The sequence below is a fragment of the Thunnus thynnus genome, chromosome 2, assembly GCF_963924715.1.
Source record: "Thunnus thynnus chromosome 2, fThuThy2.1, whole genome shotgun sequence".
NCBI classification, from domain to species: Eukaryota; Metazoa; Chordata; class Actinopteri; order Scombriformes; family Scombridae; genus Thunnus; species Thunnus thynnus.
In genome coordinates, this window is record NC_089518.1 from 40818929 (window position 1) to 40837627 (window position 18699).

General features: G+C 41.7%; 1 protein-coding gene across 1 annotated transcript in view; it reads left to right on the forward strand.

The window, feature by feature from the left end:
* fnbp1a (formin binding protein 1a) overlaps positions 1-18699 on the forward strand; it is a 98274-nt gene that overhangs the window by 70828 nt on the left and 8747 nt on the right. The window contains exons 7-17 of the mRNA XM_067575288.1: positions 5024-5038; positions 6227-6355; positions 6609-6755; positions 8863-9039; positions 10751-10942; positions 12432-12446; positions 12557-12666; positions 16335-16467; positions 16785-16930; positions 17329-17465; positions 17616-17774. Coding sequence (XP_067431389.1) covers positions 5024-5038; positions 6227-6355; positions 6609-6755; positions 8863-9039; positions 10751-10942; positions 12432-12446; positions 12557-12666; positions 16335-16467; positions 16785-16930; positions 17329-17465; positions 17616-17774 — 1360 coding nt within the window. The remainder of the gene's footprint in view (positions 1-5023; positions 5039-6226; positions 6356-6608; positions 6756-8862; positions 9040-10750; positions 10943-12431; positions 12447-12556; positions 12667-16334; positions 16468-16784; positions 16931-17328; positions 17466-17615; positions 17775-18699) is intronic.

Sequence of the window (18699 nt, forward strand, 5' to 3'; positions counted from 1 at the left end):
ACAAGCCATTAATATATGGAATCATATATTGGTCATACATATTTTGGGCTTGTGAAATGGTTTGTGAAAGTGTAATTTTTTATGAATTTTTAAATGAATTTTTTCAACAGCGAGGTTTCACAAAGTCTGAAAGACAAACACACAAATTTCCTATCTGTGTGTGCGACACTGAAGTTACAACTACAAACTGCAAGTTATGAGTACAGATTTTGACCCTGATTTTATGTGTGAATCCGATGGTCAAACGCAGAGTCAATCTGTCCAATCAGAGGGCAGATGGTCCTGCAGGTCCTCAAAGATGGATGACGGTGTGGCTCTCCTGCGACCCAGGTGGGTTTAATTAGTAATTGTATTTCATGTGTTTCTTTCTTTCTTTCTTTATTATTATGGGACATCAGACCTTAATTTGACCCCCTAAACATGCTCAAAAACTCACCAAATTTGGCACACACTTCATGTCTGGTGAAAAATCTGATAAAATGTAAAAATTAATCCCTAAAGTGCCAAAATGTGCTCGAGAGCGCCACCTATTTAACTAAAATGGCCCCCCTGGCCCGTAGGAATGTCGTAGAGAGATCAAACCAAAACCGACTTATTCGTCTCAACAAGACCTACAAATCATATGCTGACACCCCTGACCTAAATCCAACAGGAAGTCCGCAATTAGCCTGTCAATATAAGACTTTGCCTCAATTTTGGGCCCTGAACAAATGTTATCTCCTCCGAGAGTGTTAATGGTATCGACTTCAAACTTTGATAACTGACTTATGACACTGTGCTGAAAAAAGTTGTAAAAAACTTAAATAAATAAATAACTCAAACGGTTTAGATTTTATAAGCCCCGAAAGTTGCAGTGACACATCACCCTTACAATGTAAAGCAATGGGGAGGCATGAACTTTGTGTCAAACAGAGGCTTCTGACGTCTAAACTATAAGTCTGACCACTTTCAAACCTGTATCAATGGATTCGCAATGAAATTTCCTACAAAAAAATATGACTTTAATGTAAGATTTGACCCAAGTCATGGGATTTGTGAGGAGATTTCATAAGAAGAGTACTTTAACATTCTCCTCTCCAACTGAGAGGGAGAGAGAGGAGGGAAGAAAGAGGGGGAGAGGGTGTGTGCCACACGCACTGGAGGCTGGTCCATAGAGGCAGAGGAGGTTGATCCTCCTCTATTTTTTGAGAGGCAAGAGGGAGATCAAAATATAAAAAAGAATATTTGGTTGAAATAAACCATTACCAAATCTCAGTAGTATTTACAACATATTTTTTCTCTCTTCTTTGGAAGAGACACGTAAAATGATGCTCCAAGGGAGGACGGTCTCCCTTACCAATCAACAACCAGAATGCAATATTGACATTGAGTTGGTCCAATGATAGTTTCCAGAATTCATGTTCAATTCTCTCCACTGTAAGGCAGAGTAGCAGCAGTAGATAGCTCCTTGCGTTAACCAATGCAACAGCTGGCTTGTTGTAGCAGCCTGAAGGACTCTTTATGCATCCATGGAAGGACTGTTAAGGACTGTTATTAAGCTCATGGGAGAAATGATCTGGACTGTGCAGTGCAGCAGCAGCAGGACACCGCCAGGGAGGCTGGAGAGAGAGCAACCGGAGAAACAACCAGGAGAGTTAGCTTGTTTGTCATTGTTGCTAATGATATCAGACTGGTTAAGCAGCAGCCATAAAGTTCTGTTAACTAACAAACAAGATGACCAACAGTCACAAATGGATGTTATGACATGAATACTTCATCTCCATGATAGAAAGAAGAAGACATCAGATAACGTGAGTCAGATACAGCTTCTCTCTCTCTGTCTCTTTGGTTGCTAATTTCATCTCTGATGGTTAAATGTCTCTGTGTGGCTGTTGTGTGAATTTATCTCCTTAACCAGAATGCACTACTATAATTACTTTATCTGTACTAAGGACTAAGTTTGATAAAAACTCTGAGAATTCAGATAAGAGTTCAGAGTACTGACCAGGAGGACGGTACACTATAACACATAGAACTGGCTGTAAAGTTTTCCAGGTTGGCTGAGAGACTAAGAACAAGACTTTCTAATGAGTTATAATGAAGTTCAGGTCTAGAGTTGATTATTAGGCTGCGACTCCTCCTCCTCGGCCAGTGTCTGGAGGAATGTAAGTATTAATATGACTGGGAGGACTGGATTCATTTAGACTGACATGTTCTTCATGACACAGCCAGGTTTCAGTAAGACAATAAATCAATATGATGATCTGAGATTAAATCGTTTACTAATACGGCTTTAGATGACAGAGATCCAATGTTCAAGAGTCCACATTTAATTCTCTTATTTTGTTGAACTGTTGCAGTGTTGGTGTTTATTTTATTAGATTTCTATGAATGAATCCTCTTCTGTTTACTTTAGATTTAATTGATTTAAGTGGTCGGGGACAGACACAGTCTCTATGTGGTTTTGGGGGACAGACGCAGTCTCTATGTGGTTTTGGGGAGAGACACAGTCTCTATGTGGTTTTGGGGGACAGACGCAGTCTCTATGTGGTTTTGGGGACAGACACGGTCTCTATGTGGTTTTGGGGACAGACGCAGTCTCTATGTGGTTTTGGGGACAGACGCAGTCTCTATGTGGTTTTGGGGGCAGACGCAGTCTCTATGTGGTTTCGGGGACAGACGCAGTCTCTATGTGGTTTTGGGGACAGACACAGTCTCTATGTGGTTTCGGGGACAGACACAGTCTCTATGTGGTTTTGGGGACAGACGCAGTCTCTATGTGGTTTTGGGGACAGACGCAGTCTCTATGTGGTTTTGGGGACAGATGCAGTCTCTATGTGGTTTTGGGGACAGACACAGTCTCTATGTGGTTTTGGGGACAGACGCAGTCTCTATGTGGTTTTGGGGACAGACACAGTCTCTATGTGGTTTTGGGGACAGATGCAGTCTCTATGTGGTTTTGGGGGACAGACGTGGTCTCTATGTGGTTTTGGGTGGGTAACTGCTCTAATGGAAGCGCAGAGAAGCGTGTAGGACTGCAGCTCTGCCTCCTGGTCTCAACTCTGGGTTGTCATGGTTTTGGTCTACTAATAAACTCAGCCATATTTCTAGATATGAGAGCAGCTCCATCCAGAGTGGGATGTATGCCGTCTCTCCTAATCAGACCAGGTCTTCCCCAGAAAGTCTGCCAGTTATCTATGAAGCCCACATCGTTTGCTGGACGCCACCTCGACAGCCAGTGGTTGAATTGTGACATGCGGCCATACATGTCATCACTGGTCAGATCAGGCAGCGGTCCAGAGGAAACTACGGAGTCCCACATTGTCTTGGCATATGTGCACACTGACTCAACATTAATTTTGGTGACCTCCGATTGGTGTAATCGGGAGTCGTTGCTGCCAACATGAACAACAATCGTACCATATTTACGTTTATTCTTAGCCAGCAGTTTTAAATGTGATTCTGTGTCGCCCACTCTGGCCCCAGGAATACATTTAACTATGGCTGCTGCTGTCGCTAACTTCATGTTTCTGACTATGGAGCTGCCGATAATCAGAGCTGGCTTCTCAGCAGGTGTGTTACTGAAGGGGGAGAACCAGTTAGAAACATGAACTGGTTGGTGGTGAACCGTGGGCTTCTGCTTAGGGCTATGCTTCCTTCGGACAGTCACCCAGCCACCCTGGCTTCCCGGCTGCTCGGGAACTACCGGGGGAGTAGGAGCTATGCTAGGTCGGCCCGCACTCGCTACTGGGGGCTGGCTAACTACATTAGCTACTGATTGGTTTTCCCTGGTGCGGAGCCGCGCTACCAATTCACACAGTCTTGCCACTTTCTACTATGACAGCTGATCATCATCTGATTAATCACAATAAATCCAAAAATAACTGCTCAGAATATTAATTTGACATTGATTCAGAAGTCAAAAAAAAGATTTACAGATTTACTCAATAAATTAGCAAAATGTGAGAATATAAATGGCAACAAACACAAAAAATGGTTCTAACACTACCGGTCCAGTCAAATAATAATGGCTTTCCTCGCCTGGGTGGAGAAAGAAAGATTTGGGGGGGGGGGGGGGGGGGGTTACAAGTTCAGTGAGGCCCCATGTGACTTAACACGGGGCATCATATCGTACAGAGCAAACCCACACCAAACTGACTGATTGTCCTATTTTGTTTGTTAGTAGGCGTAAATGGTAAATGCACTTATATAACACCTTTATAGCCATCTGACCACTCAAAACGCTTTTACACTGCAAGCCACCTTCACTCATTCATACACACACTCATACACTGATGGTGGCAAGTTACCACGCAGGGTTCTGGTGCAGCCCAAGTGTTCTTGGGTAAGATACTGAATTAGGGTTCAGTACTTGCCCTTCAGTACTTCGACATGTGGACTGGAGGAGCCGGGAATCGAACCACCAATCTTCTGATTAGTGGACGACCCGCTCTACCTCTTGAACCACAGCTGCCCTCTTTAAGCCCTGGAGAGTCATTGGGCTCACATGTGGGTTTTTAGTCCACCTGGTTGTCATGTGAAAGGTGTTAGAGTCACACAACTCCAGGTGTGAAGCCAGATGTCTTTCACACTAGACAGCAGCTGTAGAGTCGGTGCTATTAACAGCTGTTAACAGTGTTCAGTGTTTCCTGAAGAAGGAGAAATCACAGCAGGTCCAGCGGACTTTGATATGTTAATTCTAAGATTTCATCATGATACAGAGAGCAGGATTTATGTTGTAATTCTACCTCAGTCCTGATATTCAACTGACCTGAACCCCTCTGTCTGTCTCTCTCTCTGTCTGCCTGTCTGTCTCTCTGTCTGTCTGTCTGTCTGTCTGTCTGCCTGTTTGCCTGTCTGTCTGCCTGTCTGTCTGTCTGTCTGCCTGTCTGTCTATCTGTCTGCCTGTCTGTCTCTCTGTCTGTCTGTCTGTCTGTCTGTCTGCCTGTCTGTCTGTCTGTCTGCCTGTTTGCCTGCCTGTCTGTCTGCCTGTTTGCCTGCCTGTCTCTCTCTCTGTCTGTCTGTCTGTCTGCCTGTCTGTCAGCGCTGCTCATTGAAGGTAAGCTCTCTGTACACACAGAAATATTGTACTTACAATAAATATTTTTTGTTTTATTTGTATATAATCTGATTCTGCTGTCCGTCAGCTGGTGAAGCAGTTTGTCGTCTCAGCTCATCAGCAGCTGACAGACGACAGAGACGCTGAACGCAGGTCGGAGTTGGTGTAGATTGAACGGATATAAAGCTCTCTTCTTCTTTTGTTGAGTGATGAGAAGTACAAGATCATCGTCACTGGAGGACGTCGACGTCCTCCTCCAGTGACGTCGACGTCCTCCTCCAGTGACGTCGACGTCCTCCTCCAGTGACGTCGACGTCCTCCAGTGACGATGATTTCCGACCTGGCTTCAGCGTCTCTGTCATCTGCAGCTGCTGATGAACTGAGACGACAAACTGCTTCACCAGCTGACTGACAGCAGACACTTCCTGAACCAGAACAGTTTGCATATCGGCTCCACGGGAAGAAATCCACAGTGCTTGTGTTTATAAATATATGATGATGATGCATAAGACACATGATACATCAATGTATTGATTCATGGGCTTTATTTCTCCGCCTGCCTGCCTGCAGTGAAACAGGCAGCTCACAGACAGACAAGCTGATCAATCAATATAAATACGGTAAATAAATTCAAAACACACACAGCAAGATATTCAACAGCCCATGTGGGCCTTCGCGAGAAACAGATTACGCTTTGTGATTGGTTGATGCTTTTATTCGCTGTGTGAAAACTCAGAAAAATCGACCTCATTCCAAAAAAAATCACGTCACTTTTTCGCCTCTTGTTTTATTAAAAAACATATTGACGTGCGAATTAATCTGTAAAAGCCTTTAACCATTTGTTTATAGAACAACAAACGAGAAAGAAGGTGTTAAACAGCCGTACAGATGTTAATCAGCTGTACAGATGTTAATCAGCCTTACAGATGTTAATCAGCTGTACAGATGTTAATCAGCTGTACAGATGTTAATCAGCTGTACAGATGTTAATCAGCCGTACAGATGTTAATCAGCTGTACAGATGTTAATCAGCCGTACAGATGTTAATCAGCTGTACAGATGTTAATCAGCTGTACAGATGTTAATCAGCCGTACAGATGTTAATCAGCTGTACAGATGTTAATCAGCTGTACAGATGTTAATCAGCCGTACAGATGTTAATCAGCTGTAGTTTTGTTTTGCTTTCAGGCTCGTCAGACGGCTCAACAGAAACAACAATCTGCTGATGAGTCCAAGAAAGAATATGTGACCAGTTTAAACCAGTTTAACCAGGACCAGCACCAGCATTACCACACACTGGTCCCAGTTATATACCAGGTAAACCAGTACTATCTCATACTTGTCCCAGTAATATACCAGGTAAACCAGTACTATCTCATACTTGTCCCAGTAATATACCAGGTAAACCAGTACTATACCTGTGTTAATGTGTGTTAATGTTTGTGTGTTAATGTGTGTTAATGTGTGTGTGTGTTAATGTGTGTTAATGTGTGTGTGTTAATGTGTGTGTGTTAATGTGTGTGTGTTAATGTGTGTGTATTAATGTGTGCTTGCATTTGTGCGTGTGCAGCGTATCCAGGACATGGAGGAGCGGCGGATCGAAAGAATCGGTGAAGCGATGCGTTCGTCGGCCGAGGCAGAGAGGAAGTTTCTTCCCGTGGTCGGTCACTGCTTGGACGCCATGATGGACGCCGCTGAGAGCATCCAGCCCAGGATGGTGAGGCTCGTCTGGGCTGAAGTCGGGGTTGTTCTGGGCAGATTTATCTGACAGGTTTGATGCTCTGGACGTAATGAGACTGTTGGTTCGCACATTCAGCCTTTATCAGGAGAAGCAGCGAACCGACTCTTCATCCTGATCTGAAACACAGAGCGTTCAGGTTGCTAAGTAACGCTCGTGGGCTTATCTGATCGGCCACTGCAGAGCCGGATTCAGTGATTTGGGGGCTGCAGCCAAACTTAAAAGTGAAGAGTGAAAAGTTTTATCAGCACAATGTACTTAAATTTACTTAACGTCTGTTCAAGGGGGAGTTTTTAATTCTTATATACTGCTGGATAGTTTAATCGATAATAATGCACCATATTTTATTTGTTTTATTTTGTGATTAAAATCTGAACATGTAATGTAATCAATCACATTTATCTGTCAGGTAAATGTAGTTTACCTCTGAAGAAGAAGTACACAGTTGCATTTTGTTAAGCGCTTAGTTGATGTTTTGTAAGTTATTTTGGGGCACGATGAGTTAGAAAAGTGATATAATTCAATATTTTTCACATCTAAACATCAAAATAAATGTGTAGCTGTTGGGGGCCCCCGGCAGTCACTGGGTCAACACAGTTCTCCCATCCAGAGGAAGAGGCAACTGTGAACATATCAATCGATCAGCAATATCAGTGTTTACACCTGGTATTGACATGCGTCTCAGGTGATCCGATCACAGGTGGACAGCTTTAAGTACAGGTGTGAACGCACCCAAGATGCATTAAGGACGCATTGAGATCCGATCACTCAGACCACATTTGGAGGTGGTCTGGGCCGCATGTGGCCACATTCATTTAACAGTGTAAACGCAATGCATTCTGGGCCGCACTGAAGGACGCCTACTGACGTCTATTTTCCTGCAGACTAGACACAGGAAGCATCGCTGCCTCCTGCTCAGTGAACCCTCCGTCCAAGCTGTTCAACTTGTTTGATGACAAGATAAAGAAATTCATTGTTTTGTTTTTCCGTTTTACGTGTGAATTAAAATCCACTTCCTGTTCCTCTAACCCCGTTTTCCTCTTCAAATCATCAGTTGGAATAGAAATTAAACCAAAACCAGAAAATAACTTGTTTTTCGCTTCTCTGTCTAAAAAATATTTCAAAAGCTAAACGTTGCTGGATATTTCTTCTGTCCGTTCAAGTTGATAACTACAGTTATTAGTTTTGCTGCTCAACATACTGAGCTCAGGATTTATCAGGAGGACGACTGCTTTACTCCAAACAGTATGAACCTGGACTGTGTGTAACAGCTGACCTGTTGGATGTTTAGAAGAACACAGAACATTAATTAACATTAGATCCTGAATGCTGCTGTTGGCGTGTCAGCAGATTTAAATAATCACTGATGCTGCTGCACCTCGTGCATTAATACTCACAGCATCTCTCAGTGGAGACACGGCTGTGGGGAGATCGCTGCATATTACTCTATATATGTTATATACATATATATATGTATATATAACATATATACGTATATATATATATATATATATATATATATATATATATATATATATATATATGTGTGTGTTCAGACGCGGCGCTAGAGTAAATTGATAGGACAGGTGTTTGATGTTCATGAGGGGCACAATGCATCTTATATTTGTTCATCCTGTTATCAAACAAATTGAACACCGGTCCTCTGGCCAGTTAAACTGAGATGATGTCTGTGTGTATTTGCATTTATAGTAAATTATATATAGTATATATACACTAAATATATTATGTATGTATAGTGTATATAGTGTATATATACTATATATACTATATATGGTATATTTAGTATAGGTGAAGTGAGATCTGATCACAAGTGGTCACTCATGTTAGAGTCTCTCTCAGGAGACACCCTCATTAAATAAACGGTGAACAGGACAGGACCTGAACCAACAGGGTCACCATAACAACTAAACCATCACCATGACAACAGGGCTACTCCACTCATTGAGGAAATCCAGTTTTTTGTTAAACTCAACCAAGAATGCTTTTATCTTTCGTCAGCTTATTCATGGATGTCACGGTGCAACACAACTCAAAGGTCAGCTCTGGTGTGTGTGTGTTTGTGCAGGACACCCGCCAGGTGGTGGAGGTGTATAAATCCGGCTTCGACCCTCCAGGTGATGTAGAGTTTGAAGACTACAGCACCACCATGAGGCGGAGCATCTCTGAATCCAGTTACCTTGACAACCGAACTGAGGGGCGGAGACACAGCCGGAAGTTGTGGCCGTTCATCCGCAAGAACAAGGTACACACACACACACACACACACACACACACACACACACATTGTTATCTAGAGTCTGTCCATGTTTTTCACAGATTACATGGATAAATTAATCTTCTGGCCTTTTTACTTGTGAAGCTTTTATTGCACTTACAGTAACATAACGAGTTTAGTTGTCGTCAACTCTCCACCGCTGTCTGTCTCTCCTCTGCTGCGCTGCTCACACGGAGGGCTAAGCCCCGCCCACACGGAGGGCTAAGCCCCGCCCACGCTGAGAAAGAGCAAAGAAGCAGCGAGACGGCGACTGTAAATGACAGTAAAACACAGTAGAGACTGTGTCGTTTAAATTCAGCTCAGTGTGTGAGAGTCTCTGCTGCGTTTTGCTGTCATTTATGGTCGCGCTTCTTTCCTCTGCTCTCTATAGCTAACGGAGGTACAGAGCTGGATCGACTGTGTGTAAACGGGACAGCTGGCACGGCGGACAGGAAGCTGATGCTGTCGTGTTATTAGCTCGTATTCAGAGTGTTTGTGCTTTAGAAAGTAACCGCTGTGAAACAATCAGAAAATAATGTTTTATTGATCTGATTCATCAGCTTCCTCACTAATGTTACTAGCGCTCCCTCTCTTCATTCACTCTCTAGCTCACTCGACCACAGCTGCTCTCTCTCTCCTTTTTTCTCTCGTCTTTTTTAAAATGAGTCAGGAAGCCGACAGAAAACTCGAACTCAACTTTTAACGTTATCAAACGAAGAGAAACGTCCTCCTCTTGTCCTAGTAACGTCTTCGTCCTCCCTCATGGCAGAGTTTACAGCTCTGATCAGTCTGATCTCCATCACGCCTCTGAATCCAGAATGCCGGCATGCTGTAAAAGCAAACATGGAGGCGGCTTTATGCCGGCGGGGGGAGACGGAGAGACGGACCAACTATTCATTCACTGAATTAAAATGTGTTATATTGGGATAGGTATCGTTATTAGGATATGACACTTTGGTCATATTGCCCAGCCCTAAGATCCATAAGCCCTTATTAAATAGTGAGTGGCCAAATTCCATTTGATCCGCAGAGTCGCTCTTGATCTTTGAGAAAAAGCTAAAGACCCCAACCGAGACATTATTATCTGTTCTGTGCACTCTGTATTCTGCCTCCATGCACCTACATCCTATCGGACCTAAATGTAGCTTTATGGCGCTTACTCGAGTTCTCTCCTGACTAGATCGTTGCTTGTGTTGTATCAAATGAAATTACAACATTGTAAATAAACTTCCCGCTCAACATTAGCAGCGAATAAAATCATCAATAATGCCATTAAAATAAATCTAGTTTGATGTTTATGTTTGAGGTAGATTATGTTCATCTTTGCTGTCCGAACATCAGGTTGTATTCTTCTGACTCACTTAATCAAACCTCATTTGGGAACATTTGGGAATTGTTTTGCTCATCTATGGCATCATGTTTGCTGGCAGGTGAGATTTGTCCATCTTCCACCTGAATGACGTCAGTTATCGCCACACCAAACGCCACAATTGGTCCAAATCACAAGCAGCTGCTGGTTTGGACGTTTATGTGGAAAAGTTGCTGTAATTTAGATAAATTAGGGCTTTCGCAAATATTGTGGAGATTTCTTGAATTTACGTTAATTATTGAGGGACTGATCATCATGTAGCCGTTAGTTCAGTGACCTTTGACCTTATCACCTGTCGTTACTGATCTCTCTGTCTCTCTCTCCCTCCAGTTGTTGACCCTCCTGTCCTCTCCCCGGCAGCCCCCTCCTCCCCCTCCCACCTCACCTTCACCTGGGGGCGTGGCCAACAGTTCCCAGTCCCCACCCCCGCCTTCTAGAGAACCAATCACACAGCGACTGAATGAACTTATGACCTCTGGTTCCAGAACCAGGAAGCAGTGTCTCCGCAGCCTCAAGAGAGGGGTACCCACAATTATACACAATATACACAATTATACACAATTATACACAATTATACACAATAAACACAATAAACACAATATACACAATATACACAATTAAACTCAATATACTCACAATTAAACACAATATATACAATTATACACAATATACTCACAATTATACACAATATACACAATTAAACACAATATACACAATTAAACACAATATACTCACAATTAAACACAATATACACAATGATACACAATATATACAATTATACACAATATACTCACAATTATACACAATATACACAATTAAACACAATATACTCACAATTAAACACAATATACACAATGATACACAATATATACAATTATACACAATGTACTTACAATTATACACAATATACATAATTCAATACAATATATACAATTATACACAATATATACAATTATACACAATATACTCACAATTATACACAATATACACAATTAAACACAATATACTCACAATTAAACACAATATACACACAATTAAACACAATATACTCACAATTAAACACAATATACTCACAATTAAACACAATATACTCATAATTAAACACAATATACTCACAATTAAACACAATATACTCACAATTATACACAATATACACAATTAAACACAATATACTCACAATTAAACACAATATACACACAATTAAACACAATATACTCACAATTAAACACAATATACTCACAATTATACACAATATACACAATTAAACACAATATACTCACAATTAAACACAATATACTCACAATTAAACACAATATACTCACAATTAAACACAATATACTCACAATTAAACAATATATACAATTATACACAATATACACAATTAAACACAATATACACAATGATACACAATATATACAATTATACACAATGTACTTACAATTATACACAATATATACAATTATACACAATATACACAATTAAACACAATTAAACACAATATATACAATTAAACACAATATACTCACAATTATACACAAAATACACAATTAAACACAATATATACAATTATATACAATTATGCAATTGTACACAATATATACAATTATACACAATATACACAATTAAACACAATATACACAATTAAACGCAATATATACAATTATACACAACTATACACAATATACACAATTAAACACAATATATACAATTATATACAATTATGCAATTATATGCAATTATACACAATATATACACAATATACACAATTAAACACAATATATACAATTATACACAATATACTCACAGTTATGAGTTTGTGACCGGAAGATCACTGATTCAGTCCCTGGACCAGCAGGATAAATCTGGATAAATATTATACTCACAAAGATACACATTATACACAGTGTAGACAATACACACACACACACACACACACATATAGACTCTCTTGTTGCCATGGTAACCTTAAGCTGTTTTTGATGTTCCTTTCATGCTCCTGCCTGATGGACAGCTGTCACTCAAACTGGTCAGTATCACACCATACAGCTGCACATACATGATAAAATCACATGATGCTGGGTGGAACATACAGCTGCACATACATGAAGTCACATGACATTGTGTGTTTGGTTTCAGGGCTCAGGTCCTGCAGACTGCAGCCATCTTCCTCCAGAACAACGACGCAAGAAACTTCAAACCAGAATCAACAACATCAACCAGGAGATCCAGAGAGAGAGAGAGCAGAGGTACGACACATTTACTTACAGTATATACACATATACAGTATTCTATCAGCTTGAACCAGTCTGGCCATTTTCCTCTGACCACTGCCATCAACAAGGCATTTTCACACAGAGAACTGCTGTTCACTGGATATTTTCTCTTTTTCGGGTCGTTCTTTGTAAACTCTAGAGATGGTTGTGCATGAAAATCCCAGCAGATCAGCAGTTTCTGAAATACTTGAACCAGCCCATCTGGCACCAGCAACCATGAAATGTTCAAATCATTTAAATCACCTTTCTTCCCCAGTCTGAAGCTCAGGTTAAACTTCAGCAGATCTTCCTGACCTTGTCTACATGCCTTATGGGCTATAGTTAGAATCTTGGTCCCTCATAGCGTTTTTGACTCCTTTTTGATAACATTCATTCATTCATTCTGTCAGCAATAACTTGCTAATTTAATTTACATATTGATTCTTGCATCTATTCCATCATTCATTTTAGTTGTGTATATATGTATATATGTTTAGTGTTTGCCATTGATCCTTAGTCCTTGATAGTTAAATAAATATCTTCATTTATAGCCAAGTTGTTGTATCTGTGCCTTCCTTTATATCAGAAGATGAGGGTTCAAGTATTCAGAGTTCATAACTTTCAGGTATAAGACTGATTGATTTAATTTAATTTTTTTCCTCCTAATGAATTAATTATTAATTAATCAATCGAGGTGGTGCCCCTATTAATTTTACAAGTGCTTATTATTAATCTTCAAGTAGTAATACTCCTCACATTTTCTAATTTTTGGCTGTATCTAGTAGGCTTGATTCTTTTCCTGCGGTTGACCTCTTTGGTACCCTTCCTGCTGGTACAAAGTTCATGGTGTTTTAGAAGCCAGGTTCTTGGGACTGGGAAGAACATTGTAGATGGCTCTGATGAAGAAGCTAATTATGCCCTTCCATTTCCCAAAGATCCTTCCAGGCAGGCTTCCGATGTTCACGGTTTTCCCATCTTGTCCATTGGCCCTGTTTTGCCTGTGAGGCTGCCTTTGCACCTCCTGCTGCTGTATCTCTTTTACGACCTGCCCTCTCTTCTGGGCAGGTTTTGCTCTTTGCCATGTGGGTCTACTTGCGTAGCCCAAAGCCACATCTTCCATGCTGCACTTGCCCCTCAGTATCTCCATGCCTGAGAGTAGATTTCACCTGCTGCACTGCCTCAGATTGGTTCTGCTGCCACTCTGGAAGCTGCCATCTGTATTGTGACCCGAGTTTTTGTCAGGGTCATGTCCAGCCTTAACTTGGAGCATTTGTATTGTTCAGTGAGGCTAGTGGCAGTTCCAGAGCCCCATTCCCATACAAGTCGATATTACTGAGGCATCATGGGAGTCTGAGCCATTTCTTGATGTATGTACTGACTGTATTCTCCATCTTCTCGACTTTGGTGATGGGAACCTCATAGATCATCAGAGGCCACATCAGACAGGGGAGCACTTCCAAACTGCAGGGACCAAAGTTTCAACTTACCTGGAAGCAAGGTCTTGTCTATGTTAGGCCTTTGATGGGTGTGGAGTGTACCTGATCACACATGTCCACTTTTATTCTCTCATAAAATATATATTTATATGCAGATGATTGTTTTTTGATTGTCTCATGAAGACAAACGTGACTGTATAACGATCTGAGAATCATCATTAAGCTGCTGTTGACTGACATAGAGCCTAATTTTTATGGCGTCACAACAATCAGAGCAACCAACACATTTTCATGTAATTTATTAGTTTATTTGTCAGGGAGGATTAGAGATCAGTGTGGTGTTTTGGTGCCGCTCTGTGTGGTGTTTTGGTGTTGCTCTGTGTGATGTTTTGGTGCCGCTCTGTGTGATGTTTTGGTGTTGCTCTGTGTGATGTTTTGGTGCCGCTCTGTGTGATGTTTTGGTGTTGCTCTGTGTGGTGTTTTGGTGGCCCCATGAGATGTTTTGGTGCTGCTCTGTGTGGTGTTTTGGTGCTGATCTGTGTGATGTTTTGGTGCCGCTCTGTGTGGTGTTTTGGTGCTGCTCTGTGTGGTGTTTTGGTGCTGCTCTGTGTGGTGTTTTGGTTCTACTCTGTGTGGTGTTTTGGTGTTGCTCTGTGTGGTGTTTTGGTGTTGGTCTGTGTGGTGTTTTGGTGCCGCTCTGTGTGGTGTTTTGGTGCCGCTCTTTGTGGTGTTTTGGTGTTGCTCTGTGTGGTGTTTTGGTGTTGCTCTGTGTGGTGTTTTGGTGCCGCTCTGTGTGGTGTTTTGGTGTTGCTCTGTGTGGTGTTTTGGTGTTGCTCTGTGTGGTGTTTTGGTGTTGATCTGTGTGGTGTTTTGGTGCTACTCTGTGTGGTGTTTTGGTGCCGCTCTGTGTGGTGTTTTGGTGTTGCTCTGTGTGGTGTTTTGGTGTTGCTCTGTGTGGTGTTTTGGTGTTGCTCTGTGTGGTGTTTTGGTGTTGCTCTGTGTGGTGTTTTGGTGTTGCTCTGTGTGGTGTTTTGGTGTTGATCTGTGTGGTGTTTTGGTGCTACTCTGTGTGGTGTTTTGGTGCCGCTCTGTGTGGTGTTTTGGTGTTGCTCTGTGTGGTGTTTTGGTGCCGCTCTGTGTGGTGTTTTGGTGCCGCTCTGTGTGGTGTTTTGGTGTTGCTCTGTGTGGTGTTTTGGTGACGCTCTGTGTGGTGTTTTGGTGTTGCTCTGTGTGGTGGTTTTTTTGAGGCGATTTGAAGCCACTTGTATTCTGGTTTAAATTGGGTCTTTGATGTTTTGTTGAGGCAAGATGTCTCAGAACTCTGTCAGAAGTCTCTTTCTGACATTTTGGAGTTTCTTCCACAAGAGCAAAGTTAATACTTATTGTAAATGTGCTGCCATCATGTAATAATGCTTAAATAAATAAACTATTTTAATTAAACATTATCCAACCATGCGTTTATAACTTCAAAGCAGCAACATCAATAAATCACACTCATTGATCTATAAATGAATACAGAATCTGTTGTAACTGCTTTATTCTCCTTCATATTTTAAATCCATGCAGCATCTGAAGGCAGCAGGACTGACATTGATAAATCTGCATCAGTGTAACACACACTCCCACACTTACTTACTGCATGTTTATGTGTAAACAGCTGGTTGGGAGCTGACTCGCTGCAGCTGTCTGCTTTGAGATGAAGGGGATGAACCCGTTTATTCTCACCAGCACATTTACTAAGTTAACAGTTAAGTATGGATGCCTGGTTTCTGCGAAGGAGCAACAGAATAATAAATGTGAATGTCAAATATTACGCAATACAAATATCAAATATAAATATAATTTCTAAGTAATACGTTATACAAGCAAATCAGCAAAAAAACAGCAAATCCATCTAATTCTGAATTACCATATAAAATAAACTGTTGGCAACTTCCAATAAAAACTGCTCATGTATGCAAAGGAAGCCAGCAGAGAGAGCTACTGCCTCTCACATCCTGAGCATCACTACATCACAGGCGTGTCGCCGTGGTAATGGCATAATATGACATAGTTACACACCATCAACACAACATATTAACCCACTCAGCAAAGTTATAGTGAGTTGTAAACCACAACTATTGTGCAAACTGCCAAACAAATGATGTGTATTGAACGTGTATTAAATGTGTGTTAAATGTGTATTAAACATGTATTAAATGTGTATTAAATGTGTGTTTGTCTCAGAGACACGCTGCTAAAGATGAGAGAGGTGTACGAGCGAAGTCCTCAGATGGGCGACGCCAGCAGTCTGGAGCCTCGACTGGACGAAGTGAAGCAGAGTCTGCAGAGACTGGAGGACGAGCTGCGGAGGAACCAGGTACACAATCAGTACTTAATCAATACACAGTAAATACTTATACACACAGTACACACAGACTGGAGGACGAGCTGCGGAGGAACCAGGTACACAATCAGTACTCAATAAACACAGTAAGTACACACTCAATAAATACACTGTGTACATAATGTGCGGTGTGTATAGTGTGTATATTGTGTAGTGTGTATAATGAGCAGTGTGTATATTGTGTAGTGTGTATAATGTGCAGTGTGTATATTGTGTAGTGTGTATAATGTGCAGTGTGTATATTGTGTAGTGTGTATAATGTGCAGTGTGTATATTTTGTGTACACACAGGCGTGGCTGGCGGAGGCCGACAGCAGACTGTCTGATCACGGCAGCAGGAGGCCCAGTGGAGGTTGTGGGTTAAATTCTCAGGCGACGACGCCAGGCAGCAGCAGCCTGAAACAGCTGGACAACCGCAGCCCAGCCAGCAGAGAGAGGTACTGCTATTTATTGACGATTATTGATCATTAATTGTCAACTATTTGACACAACAGATGAGGCTGATGACACATATAATATTTATTAGAATAATGTGTGAAACAAACACAGTAAGTTATTAACTTTCAGATGAAACTATTGAAACTGAAATGAGCAGCGAGCACATACATGCTCCTCTCTGGGCGCCATGTCTGTCTGTAACTTCCTGTTTCTACTGCCAGTTGGTCACTGAGCCTGTGATTGGTCAGGATCTGCTTCATATCTCTGACAGACTGGAGATACTCAGCCAGTTTATACTCCCTGTTTAGGGCCAAATAACAATTTAGTCTACTTTGGGTTTTTGTTTCATTTCTCCCATGTTGTAAATCTGTCTCTCTCTCTCTCTGTGTGTCTGCAGTCCTGACGGCAGCTACACTGAGGATCACAGCGCAGAGCTTCACTTTAAGTCTCGTAGTTCAGAGTTTGATAACGACTTTGACGATGAAGAGCCGTTACCGAGTATCGGTACCTGCAAGTCCCTTTATCCTTTTGAAGGTATCCTACCTGTCTGTCCTACTGGCTCCTCTGTTGTACCGCTGTTTCGGTTCCAGACTGTTCTGTTGGTTCTAGTTCAGTTTAAACAAATTCTTATGATTCTCTTCTGTCTTCACTGAAGGTGCTTTTCTTGATTCTGCTCCTCTGCAGGTCAGAATGAAGGAACTCTGTCCATGGTGGAGGGAGAACTACTTTCTGTGGTGGAAGAAGACAAAGGTGATGGCTGGACCAGAGTACGGAGGAACCTGGAGGAGGAGGGATACGTCCCAACATCCTACATCAAAGTCTTCCTCGACAACAGCGCCAAAGGTGCCATGACCTACATCTGACCTCAGTGTGACCTCTAAAGGATGTCCACATCACATGACCTCCAAATGTAACCCTAACATGACCTTTAAATGGCCATCACGACCCTCTAAATATAACCTCTGCATGACCTTTAAACAACCATCACATGACTTCTAAATATAACCTCCACATGACCTTCATGACCTGTAAATAACCTTCATCTGACCTCCACATGACCTTTAAAAACCTCTTGAGAAATGCTCACACATACAGGTGTCAGCCTCTGACCTCCAGATGAACTTTGACCTTCTAATTACATCTGTAAGGCATCTGACATCTGACCTCTGAACTTAACCAGCGGCCCTGAATGTCAACACTTTGGTTGCTATGGTTACCAGCAGCTGTCAGTCCTATTTCTGCACTGCCTGTCTGTGTGATTCACACCTGCACACCTGCACCTGTAGTGTAGTGTTGGTGCATCGCATCTTATGTTCCGCCTCCTCTGGGTGTGACGGTGTGATAACATGATCAATTTACAGGCTGATCACATGACTGCTGTTCATCTGAACCTGAACACTCCAGACTCTGGTCCTCACCTGTGGCCCTGCAGGAGGCGGAGCTTCTGTCCTAGTCGTCTATAAAACACTACATGGTGTCCACATACTTCTGGCCTGATAAACTCTCTCTTTGTGACTCTGAGGAGACAGACCGGTTGACTGTGAACCTGATTTTATCCCTCCGGCAGAGTTGGCTGATCGATCGTCACAACAGCAGATTCATTGATTAATATCTATCTTATTTGAATAAAGCTTTATCGGAAGTGTCATTAAACCAAAACATTCAAGGTTTCTAGGTTTACATATATAAGTTATGCATGTTGGCAATGAAAAAAGATGAAAACATGTAGTGTGAGTCAACACAATAAGATAATTAAATCAGATGTACC